The following is a 15,250-nucleotide window of genomic DNA, read 5'->3' as shown; positions in this document are numbered from 1 at the left end:
CCCCGGCCCCCGGCTCCTGTGGCGATGGGGGGGTCCCGTCCCCCCGGTGCGTGCCTGCAGGGGATTCGCCCCCCCCGGCGCCAGGCAGGGCTCAGCCACGTGTCCCTCCCATTTCACCCAGTCCCCTTGGCCCCGGCTGGCGGCCGGTCACGCCATCCCCGGCACAGCCCTGCTGTCCCCGGCATGGCCCCACCACTTGCCCAGCCCCGGGGCAGGGCTTTCCCGGCATGGCCCCCACCATCGCTCTGCGAACCCGCTGAGCACCGGGGCTGCCGGCTGGGGCTCCCGCTGCCCCTATGGTGTACCCCGAGGGTTTGGTGGCCGCAGCCGCGGTGCTCACCGGCCTGGGCCTTCTGGCCTGGTGCCTTTGGGCAGGGTGGCTGGAGGTGCCTGGAGAGTGGAGAGAGGAGGAGGAAGAGGAGGGGATCCCCTTCATCGCCGAGGACGGCTCAGGGCGCTGCCGGCTGCTGTGCAAGTCCTCGGCACTGGCCCAGCACCTGGTGCGGAGCTTGGGGCGGTCGGTGGTGCTGCGGGGGGGCCGCTGGCCATGGCCACGCTGGCCCCGGCTCCAGATGCTGCGGCAGCTCCTGCAGCCGCCTGAGCTGGAGCCTGCGGTGGCCCGGGAGCTCCTGCAGCTGCCTGACGCTGGGCTGGTGGCCCTGGACTGGCTGGTGGGGCCGTGGGGGGCTGCAGGTGGTGGTGAGGGGGGCCCCAGCCCGGTGCTGCTGCTCATCCCCAATGCTGCCGGGAAGGTGACGGGGGGCTTCTGCAGCTGGGGCTGCGGGCGCTGGAGCGGGGCTTCATCCCTGTCATCTTCAACCGCCGGGGCCACAATGGCTGCCCCCTCACCACCCCCCGGCTCCAGCCCTTCGGGGACCCCGGGGACCTGCGGGAGGCGGTGACCTACCTGTGCTGCCGGCACCCCGCCGCCCCGCTGCTGGCCGTCAGCGAGGGCTCGGGCTCGGGGCTGCTGCTCGCCTACCTGGGGGAGAGCGGCTCCTCCAGCCGCCTGGCCGCCGCTGCCTGCATCTCCCCTGTCTTCCGTGGCCGGGACTGGTTTGAGGCCGGGATGCCCTGGCTCTACGAGTGGCCGCTGCTCCTGCACCTCAAGCGAGGACTCAGCAGGTCAGTGGGGTCCCTTGGGCCTGGGGGGAGCTGGGAAGGGGTTGCCCTGGGAGCCCCTCGGCCATCCCCAGGGTTGTGTGTGCAACGGGTGCTGCTGCTGGCACCGGGAGCCCCAGCATGGGGGCAGAGGTGCTGAGAGCAGCAAAACGTGCTGGTTAATGAACAGCAGCCTGGAGCCGGCTGCCACGGGGCCAGCTTGGCTACCACACACTCCCCCGACCTGGCTGGGGCTGTGGCAGCATCTCGGGGGGTCCCCTGGCTGGATATGCACCACCTCGGCAGAGCAGCACCGGGTGGATTGGCAAAGCCCCCATTCTGTGCTGGACCCCAGGGGGCTGAGCAGGGCTGGCCACCCCCCCTGCACTGCTGCTTGCCCTCAGCACCCAAACCCGGGTGTCTGCTGTGAGGGGCAGGGGGCTGTGGCAGCTGCCACCCGCTTCCCAAGGGCTCTGGGTCCCCGTTGCTCAACACGGCAGCGCTGGCGAGGGCCAAGCACTGGCGTGGGCTGGGACGGGAGGCAAACCGCCCCATGCCAAGGCCTTGAGCAAGTGACGCTTCCCTGGGCAGTGCTGAGACCTTGGGGGGACACAAAGGGGCCCTGCTGGTGGGCAAAGGAGGGCCAAAAAACCCCACAGCTAAGCCCCAAAACGTTGGGGCAAGCAGGTGCCGGGCTGAGCCTCAGCAAAGCCCAGGCACAGTGTTTACTGCAGTGATGGGGTGCTGGGGGGGGCATGTAGGAGTCTCTTGGCCAGGTTGGGGGGGGTGGGGGGGGTTGGGCAGCAGGCTGTCATTCCCCCCGCCCCGTTTCCCGATACCCATTGCAGCCACTGCTGTCACAGCAACCGAGCGGAGTGCTGGCTGCCTCCCGTTGCCATGGTACCTGGGCTGGCGCAGGCTGCGCTGCGGGGACCACCCCCCAGCATCCCTGGCAAGGGGCTGGGACAGGACCCCCCCAAACCAGCTGCGGGGAGCAGGGGGGCTTGAGGCCACCTCCAGTCCCTGTGTAGAGGGCCATGGCTGGAGTGCAGTCCCCAGCCGCTTAGCGTGGGCACACGAGCTGGCGGCATCCCCGTGGCCCCCAGCCCACCGCAGCCACCCCCTCCCCGCAGGTACGCGGGGTCCCTGGCCCAGGCGGTGGACGTGGACAGGCTGCTGGGCAGCCGCTCGCTGTGGGAACTGGAGGAAGCCCTCTTCTGCCAGACCAAGAGCCGCCCCACCAGCTGGGAGACCTACTGGGAGCGCAACGAGCCCCTGCGCGACGCCGACGAGGCGGCCGTGCCGGTGCTGTGCCTCTGCAGTGCCGATGACCCCGTCCGCGGCCCTCCGGCCCACAGCCTGCCCCTGGAGCTCTTCCGCAGCAGCCCCTACTTCTTCCTGCTGCTGACCCAGCACGGGGGGCACTGCGGCTTCCCCCGGCGGGGACCGGGGCGCTGCTGGGGCCACGAGGCCGTACTGGAGTACTTCAGGGCCATGGCTGAGTTCCTGCGGGCAGAGGAGCGGAGGAAGGGGCTGCCGCGGCCCCGCAGGTGGGGGGGTGCCGCCATCGAGCCCCCCGTCTTCACCTGGCAGAGGTCCTACACCCGGTAGCCCCCGGGCAGGGTCCCACATGCTGGGGGGGCTCAGAAAGGCAGGCAGACACTCCATGTACTAAAATTACTTTATTACAGTTGATTTTTTTTTTTTTTTAACATTTCCTTTGCTATGATACAAAGGATACTTACAAACAAAATATTACATATGACCTTATTTTTTCTCTTCTCTTATTTTCTGACAACTTGGTAACAGCTTTAAATGCACAATCTATACAATTAATACAGGTTATATATGAGCTATAATGTATGCTGAACCAGAAGAATACCAGAATACTGACAATATACTGTACATTAAGCCTTACCAGTTAGTGCTCGTGGCATTTTCTACAAGAAGGAAAACGCACACCTGTAGATTCACTCATACCAGCTGGTGCTACCAGACATGGAAGCAGGAAGGAGTTTAATTCCCCTAGTTAAATCCTTCACGGCCCATCACCATGGTGCTGGGCCTGGAAACCTCAGACCAGTGTTCATAGTAAAACAGCAGATACGTGTGTGTTTTTTCTAACTAACGCTCTGCGGTACAAAACCGCGCGGCCGGGCGCCTTCCCCCGGCACCGCGGCAGCCGGGCTTTGCTATACCTGGAGGATGCCCTAGAGCAGACGGCCTCGGCGCTGGGGCCGGGCGCTGGGCGAGCTCTTGTTGGTGAGCTGGACCTCCTTACGGAGGGGGGAGAGGAGGAAGAGGAGAGGAAAAGCAGCAACAGCTTTGCTGTCGTCAGTAGGCAGCTCTCGGGTTTGCGCACATGAACAGGCAGGCGCCGAGGCGGGAAGAGCAAGCCCAAGGCACGTTGCTCCCCCGGCACGGCACGGTTCGGCCAAACCATGGGGCTCAGCCCCCGGCTGCACGCGGAGCTCGTGCCCGGCAAAACCTCCGTGGGGTCAGGCAGCCGGCGGGGCTGGGAGCTGCCTTGTGGTCACCTCCTCGCCAGGAAAGGTTTGCTTTTGTTTCACAGCCAAAGCTAGAGTTGTGTGGCTACAGGTGTGCACTTCCCCTCCTCCCGCCGTGGTCTACGTCGGACTGATAAGGTTACATTTTTTATTTTATTTTTTTTTTAAAGCAACCAGCAAGTGAAGCATTTTTAGTTGACTGGCAAAAGACCTGGCATTTGCACAGAAGCTGCAAATGGAAAATAGCCATCCCCTCCTCCCACCCGCTGCATCCCAGCCCAGAAAATCCCAAACTGTTGGCGGAATAAAAAAAAAAAAAACAAAACAGGGGTGGAGGAGAGGAAGGGGAAGGGGGAACAGGTTGGAAAATACCAGGTTGGAGTTAACATTTCCTTGACTTCACACAATGCTTGTGCAAAAAGAAACAACAAAACCCCCAAACAAACAAAAACCAAAACCAGAAACATGCTGGAAATAACGAAAAAAAATGGAAAGTAATATAAAATTAAAAATATAAATAGGATGTCTGGCTGACTGGTAGAAGAATAGGTCATTTAGGTTACAAAAAGGAATATACATTCAAGAGGCTCTGAACCCAGTGGGGTAACTGATGTTAAACTTGTGTTAATAGTTAGGCTAGAATTCTCAAGTTTGTCTTTAAAATCTTCACAATACAAGCAAGCTATTTTTAAAAAATATACACTATACACACCTCACACAGCTTCTCCTATCCGTATTACACACGTTACGCTACCCTCCCATCCACTAACCCACGGGGGTTCCCACGGCCAAGGTACGCACGCTGGGCCCCCCCTTCCCGACCCGCTGGCCCCGCGGTGTCGGGGGGCAGCGATGGCTGCAGAGCCCCAGGCAGGTCACTTGGCCCTCCACGCCTTACCACAACCTTCTCAAGCATTTACAAGTCACCAAAGGGCTGTAGCCTTTTATGTTATACACACTTCACTTTGTAACGTTAATTATTTACATCAGGGCTGCCCCCCATCTTTTAGCTGTTTCTAGGCAGGTAAAAAATGTTCCTGTTCCAAGCAAGCAGGGGGAAGAGCTGCGGGGGGTTCGGAGGGAAGAAAAGCTGAAGAAAGGAAGCGGGTGGTTTGCTTGCCAGAAGCCAAACCCGTACGCGCACGTATGCCTCTCCTTCTCTGACCCTTGAATCCTTACAAGCTCCCGTCCCCTACGACCTCCAGGACAACCAGACCTGTAGAGCACGGCCTCACCGGCGCTCAAACTCCTCTGCTCGCAGCTTCCCGGGACGCTCAGCAAAGCCGTTCTCGACTTGCAGACTCGCCTCTGCCACAAGACAAGGAGCACAGGTCCTTGCTTTACTCCTAGGAAGCTCGGGGGAGCCCACCCCTCACTTAGTGGCAGGTCTTGCAGTGCAAGCCAGCCGCAGCCGGGGCAGGGACGCCGAGACCCCCGCAAGCCACCGCATCGCACCCACAAACTCGCCCTTCGCGGCTGCCCCCGGCTGCAGTCGGGCTCCGCTGGAGCCCTGCGAAAGCAGCGGCGACGTACTTCAGCTCGTTAACAACCCTGTGCTGATTTCTAAACTCTGCTGAGCTCAGAGTTGCCATAGAAATGCGTGATCCTGGCACTAAAAGCAGGCAACAATCTTAAAAGAAAGTCTTTTTTTTTTTTTTCTTTTTTTTTCTTCCCCTCCAGTAGGTTTAGATGATCTCGGGTTTAAGACAAAAGCAGTCAGAAGGGGAAAACAGATCATTTCTAGAGAGGTTGAAAAATATAGTCATAAGCCGGTATTAAACTGCAGCAAAGCACCTGAACTCAGTTCCCGTTGAGTTCGGCTCCAGAGAAAGCTCGAAGCCACCGCTCCGTCCCTCGCACTGCCCACCGTACAGCACACGACGCCGAAGGGAAGAAGATTCCACGCAGCGAACACAGAAAACCCGGCTGAAGGCTGGAAGCCGAACGCCCCAGGCGAGTGGCCCTCGGCCTCCCCAGCCCTCCTGCCCCGTCAGCTGCTGCGCCTCCCCAACTCGCAATATTTAAGCACAATTCCTTACAGCATCACTTCGACAAGTCTCGGGGATTAGATGCATGCTGAACTACGACTGGCAATTACAGTAGCTTTTTGCTAGCTGGCACATACTGTATCTATAAATTTTAGTACAAAAACTTAAAAAATACAGAAACTAGGTCAATTTGTTAACTACATATTTACAGATAATTACAATTCTTTTCACTCACAATAATTAAACTAATTGTCAGTGAAAATTCAAACTGTGCATGTTCTGAGGTACCCGTACTCAAGGGTGGGGAGCGGGGCAGGGGACCGCAGGGGCAAGGGGGGGGGGAAAGGGAAGATCCCCCCAGGTTTGTTCACATCCGTGGGGACAATGCTGGGCCCTCCTGGTTACTGGTTCCTGGACTCAGTGCGTGCACTCAGAGAAAGCAAGGAGAGAGTGAACCGATGTTGGGGTTTTTTTTTTCCTAGGACTTGGCTTTAGGATGTTTTGAGGACGCCAGACGGGTGCAAAGCCAACAGTCAGGTACCAAACTGCCTTCCTCCCCCCCCAGAGGAGCCTTCAGGTGAAGTGCAAGTATTGAGACCCACAGCTCGGTGGTTAAGGTGCTTGTTTGCCCGCAAATCCGATTTACTAAGTCCCTCTCTAGCTGACAAAGGCCTCTCCCTCCCCAGCAAAGCCTGGGCTGAGGGGCAGGGCAGGGATGCAGCAGGCAGCGTCACGGCCCCAGCTGGCTGAACCTCATCGTGCAACAGGAACCAGGGTTATCTGCTGCCATCGTTCCCTGGTGGGGTGATGTTTACTATAACCACTAGATCTATCAGCTTTCTTTTTTTTTTTGGCTGTAAAAAAGCTACCCACAACCCTCCAAAGCGCCTCACACGTATTTCTCAACAGACTCTGGCTCGATCAACTCGTAAAAGTGCAAACTGAAACAAACACAGCAGAGGGACACTGACCAGCATCCCTGTCTGGGCATCCACCACTCCTCCATCCTTGGCACGTGGCCGGGGTGGGAAAGTCCCACAGGCAGGAGCACAGCTAAAGATGACACTACTCCTTGTGAAAGAGTAAGGATGTCCCAACCCAACCCGAGCCTCTCCTAAAAAACTTGCAAGAGACCTTCCAAAAGGGACAGGGGGGGAAAAATTGCCTCCAAATTCTCTGGTAGCACAGAGAGCCTGTGGCTGGCATGCTGCTGAGCTGGCTGGGCTTCCCCGGGGGGTAAATATCGTAGCTGGATGAACAGTTGTGACTTGACACATGCGAGAACCATCTATGCCCCAAACTGCCAGATGTCTCGCTAAGATGGAGTCTGTAGAGGACAAAGGAGAAGGTCAGAAGGGTCTTCACAGCTTGAGGAGCTTGTGGTGTCCAGCATGGCACTCGCCCCTCTACTATGAGAAAGACCAGGGCAAGATTTACTAGAAATGCAGAGCAAGTGCGCAGGAGAAGAACAAGGCTGTTCTCTGCTTACTGGACTCAAGTAACAAAACACACATGCTTAAGCAGAATAAAGAATGGACCAAAAGTGTCTGTGTGTATACATATATATGTATATGTTGTACACACACACACACACGTATTTTAAATCTTCCAATTTAGCTTCTCTTTTGATCCTCCACATAACCTGCTCTAGTTATTAGACACACACAAAGGTAGACAGTGTTCAGAGTTAGCGGCGGCTTAAACTCAGGACTGCCAAAAGTTAGCGCCGGTGCAGCGTGCCAAGACCGTGCCGGGCTTGAGATCTTTCGTGGCAAGACGCAGCTGGGGACTCTGAGCTCAGCCTGCTGAGCACTTCACCGGCCCACTCACCGCCTCCCCAGCAGATCGGTACATTGCCTCAACTGCTTTCCTATCGCTATACCATCTTGTTTTCTTCTCTGCTGTCTTCTGACTTTCTGGTACTCTCTGGGAGCTCTCTCCTCTCCTTTACAGCACAGCCATAGCAGCTAGCCTACCCTCCCGCGCCCCAGAAAAAGAAAGCTACAATTAGCAGGGCAATATTTAAGCGAGGGCTTTTGACTGCGTTCAGCCCTAGCACAGCTTGTGCAGATGTACGTGCCCTCGCCCTCGAGAGCCCTGCTGCAGGGGTTGCTTTTGCTCATGAACAGGAGTGCTAAAGAACAGCAGAACTGAAGTGCCCTGACAGAAATGCACAGCATGAGGTGTGTGTGCACATATACCCACACACACGTACATACAGAGTATATAAATATATACAAATGAGATACCATATATATATATCCAGAGAGATGTGCATATTCAACAGAGTAATGGTAGACAGTGGTACAATACAATTTATTGCCTCTCAAGAAATGGCACATAAGCAGGGTCAAGGGGGGCAGGGCAGCCTGAAGTGCAAGGAGCCCTCTTCCCTGGGGGGGTGTGGGGTGTGTTAATAAACAGCATCATCCCAGGATCGACCGGGGTGCACCCCGTGCAGGTTACAGCTAGCGTGCAATGCACGTTTCTTCTGGAGTGGGAGGGCTGGGTGGGATACAGAGCGATGCCAGCCTGGCCCCAAGCCAGGCAAGGAATGGCTGCAGGGAATTTTCAGTGGAAAGCTTGGTATCATACCACATCTAGTTCTTCAACCCCTTTGAAGCTCACAGGCTCGGAGCGAATGCAGGTGAAACAGAGCTGTGGCCTCCATTTCAGCGCCGCATCCGAGGGAAGAAAGCACATAACTTTCAACATGGAAGGGAGAGGGGGCTGCTGACTCCCTGGGACCATGGAGAACAAGAAAAACGTGGTCCTTTGCACTGATTTTAATTAAATAAAATCAAAAGAAATTCAAATCAGAAAGAGGTGAAAATGCTGGCTTCTCTGTTTTTTTCATCTCTGGGCTAAACTACATCAGAACTTTAGGTCTTTGCAAAGGGGAGAGAAAAATAACCACAGAACAAGAGATTTCAGGGGTCAAGCTGGTGATTTGAAAATACTGCAATAAAGTTTGCAAAGTAGTCCACACAGAAGAGTTCCCCAGTGTTAAATACGAACATAAAAGATGTAAGAGAACATCTTTGCTGAGGTACTGGAGTAGTTTCCACAATTTACAGATTACAGTATTTTTAAAACCAAAGTTAGGGCATGACTGCAACAAGTACAATATGGAGTAATTGCTCTTACTTTTAAAAATAGAGTTTGCAAACTGATTCAGAGAGTGTTTGCGTCTCTCTAGTGTATAGTTATTCATGGATCTCAGAAATATACCCGAGATACGTTAAAATTCTCAGCACCAAGGGCCTCCTCATATACCTCCAAGGCACAGCCTGACCCTGAGTCCCTCTGGCTACAGCTGCATAATGGGGTGCTTTCTCTCGACATCAGGCTTGTTTGGGACAGCTTTCCTTCCCCCACGTACACACAGGGACACACACATTTAGACCAGTTGATCTGAATCAGTTTTTGCAAACTATTTTAATTAAAATATTAACTTGTTGGAATAGTCCAGGTCTGCACATGATATACATGTAAAAATGGTTACTACACAATTCTTTTTGAATACAAAAAAGCCAATATGGGATAGCCATCATTTGGATTCAGCATTCAGTCATGCTTGACATTACACAAAGAGATGGGTTGAGAGAATTCTGTTGAAGTAGCTCAATTTAAGCCAGAGACTTTGACCAAATTCAAACCATAACAGAAGCAAAAGAATGAACCCACTGAACTCGCAGGTATAGCCTGTCCCCGCTGTCGCTGCTGCTGTTTGTGATAGAGGAGCTGAACTTCAAAATGCTGTGTTAGCACCATGCTCTGGGCACGCCCTCCACGCTCGCATGGTAAATCCCAATACAATTTTGGCCTTTCATTTCATTTTTGTCTTTCTTTCTAACCCCAGGAAAATACAGGTACCTTTCCTACATCAGTTTCGCTGCATTTCAACAACACTGTAATGCAAAAGAATGACCCCAAAACATCCAATTCCACATAAAAACATAGCAGAGGAAAGGACAGGACAATTCATGGTCACCACTTGCCCCAGGGGGCAAACAGAGTCACCTCCATGGGACCACCCCCTCATCCCAGGCTTCCGTCAACTGTTAGTACTACCAAGCTCCTTACTAAGGGGCTGCTCAAACATATTTTGGTAGAGTTTCCATCTTCGATTAGAGTGATATGCTACGTCAAGATGCTAGAAATCCCAGTTGGATTCACTGGACACTGGCAGAGAGTTAAGGATTGGGAGTGGATGTTAATTTAGCTAACGAAAGAATGTCGCCCTGTTGAGTACTGAACAGCAGCGAGACACTAGAGTATTTACTATATAAATATGTCACATGGACAAACACATTCGGAAAACCTTGCTTTTGAGCCCTATAAACATATTAAAGGCAAATCCTAGAGTTAGCAGCTAGTGTTTTCTTCAAGATGATTAGTGTGCAAGGAAAAACATTTACAAAGAACCCTGGCTGGTCAGTCCCCAAGACAGAAACCTTTGCCTCAAGCCAAACTTCATCTTCCTGCTCTTTCCCTAGCCCCACACTGCTGGCTGACCCAGACCGCCCTGGCACTGGCACGAGAGCATGGGGGCACCTCCAGTTCCCAGCACTAAGGGATGACACGATGCCACAAAGTCATTCGGTTAATGAGACTCCCTGACCCCTTTATCACCGTATGGATTTCACAACCTCCTTTGCTTCCTTTCAGTAGTACAGCAGCTCCACCGAGCCTCTGGAAGTAGTGCCTTCTCTCATGGTGTGATACGCTGCCAAAATATCACAGCATCTCAAGGGACTGTAAAAGTTGTGAAGTATTGCAGCAACAAAAATAATAAAAAGGAGCCTCACATGCAGCAAGATCTACAGTGGTGATGTGGGTTAGTCATCAGCTGGGAAAGAGTCATTGGCTCAGCTCCTCCTGGTACACTGTGGCAACTAAACATTTAAACAGTTGGCTACACTCTACATGTAAACAGGAAACTGCAACAAGTCAAAAAGGTAATAAATCGGTGGATGTAGTGTAATAATGAAAAACCCGATCAATGGCATTTTGTGACTATGGCATCCTTCAAAATACCTCTGGCATTTGAGACTGATTGGCTGAAAGTCTAACAGTTCTGAATGGAGCAAAAAGGACTACACTGGGCTCCAAGAATTATTCTGATGCTTAGCTAAAATGAGATGTCACAGTATTAGCTGTACAAGTGCGTTACTTACGCTCCTCTGCCCAACCTCGTCTGAGCTACCAGCAGCACAGTCAGGGAGTGCCAAAGCAGGAATACAATTTCAAACATTTCTAGCCTGTTCCCTCCAGACAGGTTTACCTACACAGTTCTCGGGACGCTGACCAGTGCCTTCTGAGAGAACGTCACTTCTTACACGACACGGAGCGGGCACTTGGGTAGAAGGGCCCTGCTGAGCCCTGGTGTCTCTTGGCCTCTCTTCTCACCCTTCTTCCTCACCTACAAGTCTCTGAAAATGCCTCTTGGCAGAGGCAATACCCTAGAAATGTATCCAATTTAATGACAAATAAAAATGGAACAGAAGATCCAGCTGTTCCTCCCCTGGATGTTGGTTTAAAGGCAGCTCGCCTGGTTTTTGCAGGGTGGCAGTTCGAAATTTATGGACATGGGAGGAGGTCTCCATTCTCCCTCAGACTTCCTATGGATGGCGTGACGAGGGCAGTCTGAGGCCCTTCTGTCCTGTCAGTGTGATGACCACCAGCCAACTCTTCTGACTAATTGCATATATTTCTCAGACGCCCTCCCAAGACCCCTCCAAAAAGTAAAAAACAACAACAAAAAAAAAAAACCAAAAAACCACCCCCCCCAAACCCTGCAGCCAAATACTATGACATCCCAGTTAGTAAACACAAAACGTAATGCTTTACAAAATGAATACAATATTCCATGTGCACCCAGCTTCCACACGTCAGCACCGCACTGAGGAGGCTGCTGGGCTGGTGTCTGTAGGCAGTTTCTGTTGGCAGACAGCTCCAGTGGAATTGCCACCCTCAGTTATTGTTTAAGTTATGTATAAGACATGTGTGAACCATTGGATATTTGTGAAGTAACACTTGTGCTCCTGCTCATGCCCTGCTCCGTCCGTCCCCCAGAAGCTGTCCGCCTCAGAGCCTGGGGGCTGTTGCGGACCCCTATAGCACTACTTCGAGGTACTCCCTGCATGGGCCCCGAGGGGTGACCCCATGGCTGGGGTCCACCTTGCATTGGATGGCCCCAAGCTTGTGGTGGGCCACCCATGGGATGACCCCAGTGAGGTCCTGCACCCCCAGTAGGATTGTGGGACCAGCCAGAAGCTCCCGGGTAGCTGTGGCTGAACGCCTCGGGGGAGAGATTAGAAAGAACCATGTTACTAAAACCTAGCCTCATGCTTTCTGAGTCAAAGGCTTCGATCTCGCGAGCTTGACGCTCCAGCAGGCTTCGTATCCGTTCGGTACGCTCGTTCTGCAATGCCAGCATCTCCTCCTCAATCTAGGAAGGAAAAAAGAAGAGACAGTCTGTAGTAGCAGGACTCCTTTACAGGCATGGCCTCAAGCCTCTGAAGAACTTTTAACAGCAAGCTAACGAGGAACCTTCTCCCCACGTTTCTACATGAGACTGGATCTAGATCAGATGTCTGCTGACACAATCTGTTCTGAATGCAGAAGGGTAAGTCCCATAGACCTGCACAAGCCAAAGCATGGTGAAAGACCAGTTGGAGGGTCTTGGTCCCTGTTCCCTGGTGAATACAGAAGTTTTAGGGATGCAAATCCAAAGTTTGCACTGATACGAACAGCTTGACATAGACTAATCTTTTAAGATGCAGCAAAGTCTACAGCTTCCATAAAAGCCTCCTGGGAAAGCACCTTCAGATACAGCCAAGCACAGTGCCTATACAGTCAAATACCTGCCAACACAGCTTAATGTGACCTTCACTGTTTGTAGCTGAATCTGATGACGGCTATTTTCTCCAGTATTCAATGTACAAGCCCACATTCAGTTTCCTCTCCAATGCTCACTGGCCAGATTTTCTTAGCTCATGTTTATCACCTCCTATCTACCCCTTTCCTAAATTGGTTTCTCATATTTTGTTACCCTGATACTTTCTCCAGGGTGTGTGGCTGAAGAAAGTAGGCATTGATGTTTGAGTTGTGTGGCAGATTATTAGCTAGATGATATGCAAGCTGGCAACTCCAATTTCTTCCCTGTAACACTGTTCCAAATTGGTTTCCAACGGTACTTTGGTAAGGGCACTGGGATCAGCTCTCTAAGCACAGCAAACATGGGGCTATGGCCTCCTGACACCCATCAGACAGGGATGAAAGCCTTTCTTATTGAAATCTTTGCAGTCAGGTGGGGAACCAAAGAATCACTCCATTATTTTCTTGCCAGCACTGAAAAAGCTACTTTTGGCCTTGATGAAAAAGACCAAATGGGTAAAAAGTAGCAGCCAAGACTTCTAGCATAGCTCACTGGCATCTCCCCTGCTGTCAGCAGCAACGCGGCCAAGAGGTGTTATCTTGGTCTGCGCTGAAGGTACTGGGCAGAATGTTGTACTTGTAAGCACTCTCTTGCCTTAGTCAGGGAATATGCAAAGTGATTTCATCTGGAATTTAGGAAACAATCTGCTCCAGCATGAGTCATCTCCTGAGGCATTTGGGGCTTTCGGGAAGGCCTTATCCACCTGCCTGTTTCTTAGTGCTAGGTGAGTGACGCTCACTCCATAGAGCAGCCTTGCTCACTCCTGCTGAAAGCCACGCAGCGGTCAGCTAGCTTGGAAAAGGCAGAAGAGGAAGAAGGTGCCTTCTCTAACATCAAATTAGATGCTCTTTAAAATGCTCCACTTGTTTTTTCCAGTCCTGCTATCTAAGCAGAATCCTCCTTTTTCAATGTCTTCAGCACGTCCAGCTGCTCACAGTTTTCAGTCTTTGTGACAGCGTGACACATAGGACTTGGTGCAACTGAACTTCACAGAAAGGCATGCCTAACACACTGCATTAAAATGACATCACTTAGAAACGACCTCAGGATGCAGGACTCTGAAGATGAGGTGTCTGAGGCATGTGGGAAGGAAATGAGTAAATCTGAAGTCTTTTAAAGACACTCTTGGGACATGCTCATTACTGGTGCAACACAAACAACATAGCATCAGGGTATAGCTTGTACAGCGCCTCAGTCACTGGCACTGAAAGGCTGCGCATTGATGGGGCTGGCTACTCCCTCCTTAGCCTCAGACATGTATGCTCTGGTGAGTTACTATGGTGATGGGCACCATCAAAAATAAAGAGCACTGTGCTGAGAAGGAAGCAGAGTCCTATGCACACACTAACTTCTGGCATCTGGTTTATTATTGAACATCAGGGACTGGCTTTGCCACAGGCTATATATTTGTGCATATAAATTCAGACATTCATCTTGCGCACATACCTGCCCTTTCTCTGGCTGCCAGTTTCAGTTAGCACATGCAAGCAAATACCAGGTGACATCGCTGAGCGACCCACACCAGAATACTCACAACTCTTAATTCTTACAAAAACAGAACAACATCTCTCCTCCCAAAAAATAACCTTGCAAGAGAAGTAAGCATCTACCTTTGCACCCACATGTTTTCCCTTGAGCTGCTGCTAAGTGACTGCAACCCCACCAAGAAACAGAGTCTCGTCGTTGGTCCATGACTTTGTGACTTGCAATGCACTAGGACTGCACGTATTGCTAAATAAACCTATGGAAGTTGAAGCACCATCCAATTTTTTGCTCTTCTAAGGCAATATAGGGACACAAACACACACAAAAAATTATGCTAGGTCTTATTTTTATCTTTTTTTCCTCTTTATGAAGTAGCATTGCTAAGCTTCCTATCACCGTTACTGATGCCAAATGCAGGGGCTTTCTATGCGCAGAGACTTCAATCCTGGTCCACAATGAAAGATTTATACAACATTATTATCAGGTGATGTGTGCTTCCTTAGGTCACTGGCCTCACTTCAACTTTTAACATAACACTATGTGCAGTGCAATATATGCTGGTCCTACAGACAAGGAGCAATGACCAGTAGCAGGCTCACTGTGGCATCCTTCTTCCCAGAGCTCTCGGCAGATCGTGCCACCAGAGGGCAATGCACACCCAGCATAAATATATACTCAAATGCAGAGTTGTCCTCTTCTGGGCAGGAGCAAAATAACTAGCTGTGGTGTGGGGTCTAAAGACAGCTGTTACACATGTGAGCGCCAGACGCGAACTCTGTTTTCACAAATTCAGTTACTTCGAGAGATTCACTTCTACTTGCACGAGACCAAAGCACAATAGGACTGTACTGTCTTCTCGGAGATGCTTCCTCGGCTGACCGTGAGGTGGAGCAGTTTTATGCCAGCGAGGGCCCTCTATCAGCCCAGTATCCATCTGTTAGCCTCTGGGAGAAGTTAAGTGTAAAGAACCTCGAGGCCACAGAGCAATTGCCCTAATTTAATAATCGCCGATCAGCAAAGTTGGGAACTGTTGCGTGAATGGTGATGGCTGGCACCCACAGGGGAAATCAAAGGGGCAAAAATTTGCAGGAGGAAGGCTAATTGTTTATTTCCTTTTCACTGACTGGTGCATTACCCTTCCCCTGGTTTGTGTAGGCCACTGATTTCTATACACACCACATGTCTGGCACCGCATAGAAAAGCGTACTTCAACAAGGAGCACCTTA

The 15,250-nt window shown here is 51.9% G+C and overlaps 2 protein-coding genes across 3 annotated transcripts in view; one reads left to right on the top strand and one right to left on the bottom strand.

The window, feature by feature from the left end:
• The first annotated feature begins 296 nt into the window (after positions 1 to 296).
• Positions 297 to 2,712, top strand: ABHD15 (abhydrolase domain containing 15). The gene is given in 3 exon segments (XM_050908785.1): positions 297 to 762; positions 765 to 1,125; positions 2,235 to 2,712. Coding segments are annotated over 3 exon segments (1,305 nt in total).
• An 8,676-nt stretch (positions 2,713 to 11,388) lies between these two features.
• TAOK1 (TAO kinase 1) overlaps positions 11,389 to 15,250 on the bottom strand; it is a 66,723-nt gene continuing 62,861 nt past the window's right edge. For both annotated transcript variants that reach the window (XM_050908773.1, XM_050908774.1), the window contains exon 20: positions 11,389 to 12,050. In XM_050908773.1, coding sequence (XP_050764730.1) covers positions 11,589 to 12,050 — 462 coding nt within the window. In that variant the 3' untranslated portion in view covers positions 11,389 to 11,588. The remainder of the gene's footprint in view (positions 12,051 to 15,250) is intronic.

The sequence above is a fragment of the Gymnogyps californianus genome, chromosome 20 (genome assembly GCF_018139145.2).
Source record: "Gymnogyps californianus isolate 813 chromosome 20, ASM1813914v2, whole genome shotgun sequence".
In the NCBI taxonomy this organism is placed as follows: Eukaryota; Metazoa; Chordata; class Aves; order Accipitriformes; family Cathartidae; genus Gymnogyps; species Gymnogyps californianus.
The sequence above is the reverse complement of the archived record's forward strand: the minus strand, read 5'-3'. Positions and strand labels throughout refer to the sequence as shown.